This window comes from Aricia agestis, chromosome 21, assembly GCF_905147365.1.
Source record: "Aricia agestis chromosome 21, ilAriAges1.1, whole genome shotgun sequence".
NCBI lineage: Eukaryota > Metazoa > Arthropoda > Insecta > Lepidoptera > Lycaenidae > Aricia > Aricia agestis.
The window spans coordinates 5,881,806-5,890,447 of NC_056426.1; the positions used below are offsets into that span (position 1 = coordinate 5,881,806).

General features: G+C 36.6%; 1 protein-coding gene across 1 annotated transcript; it reads left to right on the forward strand.

Annotated features, from left to right (window-relative positions):
* The first annotated feature begins 2,829 nt into the window (after window positions 1-2,829).
* On the forward strand, window positions 2,830-8,313 carry LOC121737713 (homeobox protein bagpipe-like). The gene is made up of 2 exons (XM_042129398.1): window positions 2,830-3,124; window positions 7,224-8,313. Exons 1-2 carry the CDS (start codon window positions 2,830-2,832, stop codon window positions 8,075-8,077), a joined length of 1,149 nt encoding a protein of 382 aa, XP_041985332.1. The 3' UTR covers window positions 8,078-8,313.
* The last annotated feature ends 329 nt before the right edge of the window (window positions 8,314-8,642 follow it).

Consider the following 8,642-nt stretch of genomic DNA (forward strand, 5'->3'; position numbering starts at 1 on the left):
CATGCGATAAACTGATTTTGACGCAATGGAGTTGCGGGCGTCATTTAGTATATATTGAGAATTAAAAAACCGGCCAAGTGCGTGCCGGGCCACGAGCAATATAGGTTTCCGTAGTACCGCTAGTTTTTGATATTCTTTTAATGTTCAATGAATGCACATTGATTTTTTCACATTTCCAGAAGCAACCGTTTAGCTGGTAGAAGGGGGGACACTGGACTCTAACGATTTTTTCCACTTTAAAACTTCATATTTCACAAATGGAGGATCCATTAATCCTCCATTTGTGAAATAAATCGGAAAATGATCTTGCAATACTCGTAATATTAAAAAAAACCTATCAGGTGACGACACCTGACACGATGGGGTGGACGCGAAAAAAAAAATCATCCCCGCTTGATGTGTAGGGGAGGTACCGTAAAAAAATTTTTTTAAAGATCTTCTATAGGTACCATTTTGTCGGCATCATTAATATGTGCATTCATGCTAAATTACAGCTTTGTAGGTCCTAGAGACTATAGGTCTCTGAACAAAACCACGGACAGACAGACGGACGGACGGACAGACCGAAATTATAAAAGTTCCTTGTTGACTACGGAACCCTAATAAAAAACCCTTCACTGAAAAATTTTCATGACGTAGTAATCTTTAGACGTAGTAATATTTAGGGTGTATATTGTGTCCCTTCTATATGTATAATAGTAGAGTTCTCTGTGAAAGTAGCAGCGCTGAAAAAGTATCTTTTTTGTCATTTGTATGGGCATTATAGACAAGCCCCCCACCGTCATGACCTTTTACTAGTAAAAAGTAAGTAAATAAGGTATGTAACCTTATTTATTTCCTAGGAAAAACTGGAAAATCCGCGCTTTATCAGGGTATTTAAATCTAAATATTTTATCAGTATTTGCAGGCATCTAAATTACATCGATTTCTTATTGGTGTTGAAAATAGACCAGTGAAAAAGTCTTATCTTTTGTTTATTTGATTTTAATAATCTTTGAACCTACGCGCTATACAAAATCTGAGGCGCGTACGAAATAAGTAGAGTCCTACCAAAACTTTTGAGGATTGCCTACGTGGCACGTGCCATACTTTCTAGAATTTCAAAATAGTAGTAATTAAACTAACTTATCAATATTATAAACCAATCTAGGTCAACTTTTTCTTCGTAATTTAGAAAATCGACTGCCCTTTTCTTTTTAAAATGTAAAAAGCTAAGAACAAAAATAATTTTGCACTACGTATACAACCTCGTAAACGCATAAAAAGTAAATAACATAATTTATAAAAAAGAACGAAATAATTTAAATTAAATAAAGCCATTCGAATTAAGAACGCCCTCGCGAAGAAACTCGTGTCAAGAAAATTTACGATGACATTTCCACTCACACTTTTTGTATTGGCCGACCGCAACGCACGTGATTGGTCTATTTAAATGGGGAACTAATGAGCGAGGGGGACGGGAAGTGGTGGCGAAGGGCCCAGCTCGTAAGTGCGAGAAGGACAGATAGACACTTCTCGGGTACTTACCGATAAAGCGACGTGTTAACAGTACGCCCGTGGACGCTCAGTGGGCGTAGTGTGGATTGGCTCCGTTAAAATATTCTTGATTTTTTTAAATATAGTTGGTCAAAAAAGTGAAGAAATTAAAAAGTGGCAACATTATTTGAATGGGATGACACTACCATGTTGCCACTTTTTAATTTCTTCACTTTTTGACAGACTATAAATTATCGTAAGTTCGTTAATTATGGCCCTTCCATCGAGACAGTCAATTATATAATATTTATTTACTAACATTTAAATATTGACGAAGCCTAATGAATCTATTTTATGGGAACAGACCATTTTTGCATTTTTATATTTTTCTACTACTGTAATTGTTCTTTCTTCCTAGCACTCAGCGTAATTCGGTTGCCACATAATATAGGTCACACTTGTATCTTGTTAACTAGATAAAACGTTACAAATTTTAAAAAGTTATTACTGGGAAATTCACATCGAAAGAACTTGTTACCATCACAGTTCAGACCACCAAAAGCATGCTAAAATGCATTTAAACTTTTAAGTTAATCCTTACTATTTCTAACGTTCGATTACGACTTAGGTACGTAAAATCATATTTTGTGTAACCAAAGTGAAATCAAATAAACAAAGAATATTTATAAAATAAAATAGACAAGAAGCAATTTTATATAATTATTATGTTATTCTGAGCCATTTTCGTATTTTTTGCACTATGCAGTGCAAATTTTTCATTTCATAATTTTTTATAACACAAATCAGAATCAAAGAAAAAAAAAAAATTGTATCAATACTTAGTCAATTAAAAGTGAGATATCATTTAGCAATCTGTCTTGTAAAGTTAGTCCTGGTTAGTCTTCAATAAAACTTATAATATTATAAGTACAATCGATCAAAACTTAAAATCAAGCATTATAAACACCTTACATACCTTACTCATTGTCTAGTAAATATAATTATTAATTAATAATTTGACCAAAAACGTAATAATATTATGAACCAATGGCCAATTCTCCACATCAGCACAGCGCGCTTACAAAAGCGATCAAATCGAATACACGTAAACATCTTCAAGAAAAACTCAACCGATCCCCACTACTTAGGCTACTTCGTGCTTTTTTCCAAAAACGACCGCCCTAAACGCTCGCTGTCTCGCTCTAACTCATGACCAACGCAATCAGACCATCACCCGTCCCGCTCTAAGGCTTAAACTAAACAGGCGGGCAATCACTGAAAGTTTATTCGTTTGAGGCACTCTTTGCGGTGAGACGCGGCTTTGAGTATTCGTTTCTTACATGACGTAAAAAAATGGAGCCAAAATTAAAAGACTTCAATTCGCAAGACAGTGAAAAGATGTCCACACCTTTCTCGATAAACGACATTTTAACCCGCGAAAACGACTCCAAGTGTTTTGAAAATGGAATGTTCTGTTCGGCGGGCGCGTTCGGAAAACTTTTTTTAAATAAATCGAACTACGGCAAAGAGTACAAGCAGGATTTGGACAAGATGAAATATTACGATGACTGCAATTTTAGAGATTATACCGACGATGGTGCGTTGGATATGTCAAGAAAATCACAGTTCCCAGTCACAGAATTATCAGGTAAGCCTGTTTTTCTAATTGGATAAATATTAAGTACCGTGTGATCAGAAAATTTACGAACGGGACTTTTTAAATTCAGAGTTTATAGATTACTTACTACAAAATATAATGTACCATTTTTTTATAATTTAACCTCTAACTTTGATTAAATGGGACTAACGCCGATAATCAGATTCATTTAGTGATGAGTGATGACTTAACTTTAATTTAAATAAAGAGTTTAATGTACGGAATTGCTTTATGAATATTAATTAAACCAAAGTTAATTATTCTAATCTTTAAAATCGCTCCGAATGAACTTTAAAAGCTTATCAATCTTCACTCAGTTTCTAAGTTTTTTTATATTTATAGGGCGATTGTAGAGACAATCGCCCTATAAATAGGTTAAGACTTAAAATAGGTACCTACTTGAATTTTGTCTTAGAATATAGTGCGTCAAGAAAGTCATGACAGGCGGGAAATTTTCTAAAATTTTCTAAATCTAAAAAAATAGAGAAGCATTTTTCAAAAGCTATATAAATACAGCTTTTTGGTAGAGTTAACATCATTCTTAATTTCCGCTCTGAATTAACCTAGGTACTTATAATAAATTTAATATACTTCTTATAAAGTTAATTTTAAGTATCTGAATAACCTACTTTTCTAAACATTGATTGGCTTAGCTTTTTATAGGTATGTCATGACAATATTATGTAGAGCTGTGAGCATTTAATACACAGGTAGACTTAAAATATTTACGGCCGTTCCCAATATTTGATCTATCTCCGGTTTTGCCCTACTAGAGATAGGAATAGCTCACATTACACATCAGACACACACACATTCACATTAGACATTAGAGACATATATTTTATGTCAATTTTGAGCTATTCCTATCTCTAGTAGGGCAAAACCAGAGATAGATCAAATATTGGGAACGGCCGTTAGACGTCATGTCAAACCGAGATCAAATGCTTGGCCAATTAATAAGGCTTCCGTTGAGGTTGTTTTGAGGTCATTTTTAGGGTTCCGTACCCAAAGGGTACGGGACCTCGGTGGCTCAGTGGTGAGTGCGTTGATAGCTCAATCCGGGGGTCGCGGGTTCGAATCAAAAAGTTTTCAAAGTTCCTGGGTCCTGGATGTATATTAAATATGTGTATCATATAATAAAAATCTTAAATATATGTATAGTATAAAAGTATTAAATATATTTCCGTTGTCTGGTACCTGTAACACAAGTCCTTCAGGTACTTACCACGGGGCCAGACTGACGTGGTGTGAAGCGTCCATAGATATTATTATATTATTATTATTATAAAGGGTAAAAACGGAACGAAAATAGATAGTATATAGAAGAAGGTGATAATGTGGCCCCTCACTTTGTTTATCAAGCATTATTTTAAAAATATAGGAGTTAGAAACCTAAAAAAATACATTAAGTATGGGACTCCTTATTCATTTGTACTCCTCATATCTTATTAGGGAATAAATAAAACTCGTGCAGGATAATCGAAAGTTTTAATTTTCTTAATCAATCACATTTGGTATTTTGAGATCGATCGATCGATCGAAGTGATGGTAGTAATATGATCCCCCGGGGGGTCACATTAAATGTATTGCACAAGTAATAGTCAACTTTGGAGCATCCACAGGCTACATAGCCCATAAGTCAAAAATTTGATACTGTACCCATGGCTCTCCAGCTCTGTCATTGGAATAAATTATGTCGCAGAACATACACGGTACGTCCGCGTTTTCAGGAACCATAATATTTGTAGCTATATGAGTCGTCATGCGTCTTCGTCAGTTTCAGAGCTACTGTTGGATATTGTAGTGTCTCTCTGGCGTCAAACGGCATTCTTACCAGCGCCTTCTCCATCGTGGTTACGTCTTCTACGTCATGGAATACGACGATACATGTAATGTGACCCCCGGGGCCATATTACGACCAATGTGAGGGGGCCAAATTACAATTTGATATTGCTAATATTTCAAACAAACGTACGTACGTACCAAACCAACGCACCAACAATATGTATTTAATGTTTGATTTTATATTTACCTTTTAAAATCCGTAGGAGAACTGTTTGATGTATCCGATGTTTGAACACAAAAGCCAAATATTTCTGTTTCTTAACAATTATCGAAATAAAATCACACACACTTAAAAATTTCGCTGGTCGCAAGTTTACACTCGATCAAACGACAATCGAACTTGACAGCCTCTGTTGGATTTGTACGGTGCTAAATTAGTAGCATGCCGCCAGTACCCCGTTCCACCAAAATTATACTGGAAAGCGTTGTTAAAACATTAAAATATTGGAGGGGACCAATATATGCGCAGGGGCATTGACTGTACAAGTTATAACGTACCTACAGTTGACAAATTAAAACCTGTAAGTATAACAAGAAAGACAAAGCGCTATCCTAACCCGTCTAGTCTCTACCTCAGTCGCCTAAAGGTAACTAAAAGCGACTGAAGTAGAGAGGGTAGCCGCTAAAGTAACCTTAGTTTACGCCATGAACCTGTTACCTTAGGTTCATGGCGAGGTAGGTTGGGTTAGCCGCTAACCTAACTTAATAAATGTTGAATATCCGATTTCTGTAGTTTTAAGGTAACGTACCTTAACGATACCACGACTGCTAACCTCACCTAATTTTCGTCTCATCTCATTTAATTAAAAAATTAATCACGTGATAAAAATTAAAACGCTTTAACTTTTGACAAGTTTAGTTTTCAGGACAAGAAAGTTTCGATTTAAACTTTTAAGTCACTTGGCTTAAAAGTGGTAATAAACATTGTTTCTACCACAGTCGGTTAAAAATAATATACACACTAATTACTTCGATGACAATACGTAATGGCGCGTTCACACTGTACCGGCCCGCGACGTCCCCACTTACAACCCTCATTACTATAAGTGATGACTTAAAAGCACTAGCGGAGCATTCAATCAAGTAATTACTATGCTGGCGCGTGTCCTTCGCCGACTTAGAATGGGTTCATTTACATCACTATGACGCTCAGTTGGTGTTAGGGACTTAATATTTCCTTTTTTTTTAATTTTTATAATTTTTTAAGATAAGAATGACGAAATTAATAATAGTATGCTTTAAAGCTATTAATATTTTAAAAGTTATAGTTATTGTCAAAGCTAATATTATTTCCAAAAGTTACATTAGTATATAAAATAATAGTGATTTACTTATTTAGATTCTTGATGTTGCCCGCCATTTCGTTTTGTCATACGTAAACCGTTCATTTTTATGTAACACAAATTAACTATCTTGAATGTTGAAAATGGTTCAGCGGTTCAAACATTGTTATAGGGTTTTTTATGAGTAAGTACAAATTATTGTTGGTATTGGTTGACCTAAATTATCAGCCACCACATCATATACCTATTACTAATTATACCCAAAATAAAACCGAATTCACCAAAACTTTACATGGACAAATGAATTCCAAACTTTGCCTAAATCTAAAAGTTTGGGACACGCAAAATAGTTGTTAGACATTCTATAATGACCGAGTACAATTTGCGTAATGGATCTATTGTAGTTGGCGTGTGTCACATAATTGATTCACCGCAGCCGCGGGCGGTGTGAACGCGCTCTAATGACTTTTGATACCTCTTTTTGTCCCTTTTTGAACTGTTGATGATACTTTTTTTGTTTTATTGATTTTAATAGTGAGCTATGCGTCTAGAGAAATGATAAGCTAGATCTTAAAGCCCGCGCTCTTTTATATTAATTATATGCAAGTTACAAATAGGTACGAAAGTTTGGTTAGAAGCCTATTAAGTGTTACGTTTTAAAGTATTTAGCGCTACAGTTGCTGAAACCTGAACTAGCTTTAATTGAAAACAAAAATACGTGGTTGTGTTAAGATAATAATTACAAACAACATAACGATAAGTCACGAATTAATATTTTGTAACCGTACATTTTGACTTTCCAATAGTTTACATTAGCTGAATTTCATATAAATATGTCTTTATCCTTTCTAATGCTTTACTACTGACTGCTTGTATTATCTGTGCCAGAATTTCACAAACGACACAGTGATTTCAAATCCTATTCAATATTTTTCTCTACAATACACTCTCTTTTGTTCCAGATGACTACGACTCCCGGTCCTCCACCACCGGATCCCCCCGCAGGACTTCATCCCCGCACTCCCCCCACTCCGACATCGCCTACAAACCCTTCCTCTACGACGCCAAACCGACAGAAAGAATATCTCCCTCCTACCCAGAATACGCCCAGAACAACGGCAGAAAGAAGAGATCGAGAGCCGCCTTCTCCCACGCCCAAGTCTACGAGCTAGAGAGACGGTTCAGCCAACAGAGATACCTATCAGGACCAGAGAGAGCCGATCTAGCCGTTAGTCTGAAGCTCACAGAGACGCAGGTGAAGATCTGGTTCCAGAACAGAAGATACAAGACCAAGAGGAAGCAACTGCAGATGCAAGAAAGCGGGATGCTAGCAGCGGCCGCAGCAGCAGCCAACCACGCACGAAAAGTGGCAGTAAAGGTGCTTGTCAACAACAATTCCGCACCGAATATTCCAGATTTAAAACCATATAATCCAATGATGGGGAAAACCCCGCTATTCCCGCCGCCCATTCTAGAAGGATCCCCCATCTTGAAGCATTTCGCTGGGGTATATGGGGTGGACTTGAAAAATCCGGAGTATAAGGCGCTGCTTCAAGAGTCTTACAACCAGGCTGTATTGCAGTCCTTATACGCGCCTCACCTAGGTCTCAACTATGGCAACCTACCTCTCTCCTACATGTACTATCCAGGGCATCCAGGTTTTGGACTCCAGGTGCCAAGTGACCTAGATAGAGCAGGCGAAACGAGCATGGAAGTAAAAGAAGGGGAGGGATCGAAAGATAAAAGAAAGATACCAGTCAACATTAACGAAAATAGCAACGAAAGTATGGCGAGTAATATTGAGGTAGAAAATTAAAATAAAAGAATAAAATAAACCCCCTTTGTCTTACGACTGCATTCCCTATCTTCAAGTGAAGACAAAGAATGCAGTCCACAGACATAGATCAAGACAGATACCGCATGTCGCTCCATTTGTATGAATACGAGCGTGCCACGTTTTTCCTACCTACTGTGGCGTACCGAGGATAATAAACGTGTCCATCATCTAAGCCAACGTTTCTATTTGAATTTCTACACCTCAATACGCCACTTTTAGGCATTTAGGCATTTTAAAAATTCCGATTGACGTCCGATTCCGATAGCAGACTAAAGAATAGACTTTCGAAAGACGAGCATTGCTCGTCGTTTGGGAGCGCGGCTTGGCACGCGAAGTACATACACATGCGGTATCTATCTTGCTCTATGTCTGTGATGCAGTCGCTATAGTTAAACGATGTTTTGTTTTTGTCTGATACGTTAGAAAAGTTAAAAAGCAAGAACATAATATTGTAGATAGGTATGACTATAACTTCTGATGATTACTATGTGGATACTTTGTATAAGTAAGGGGTATATTATGTACAGTACACCACTTATAAACG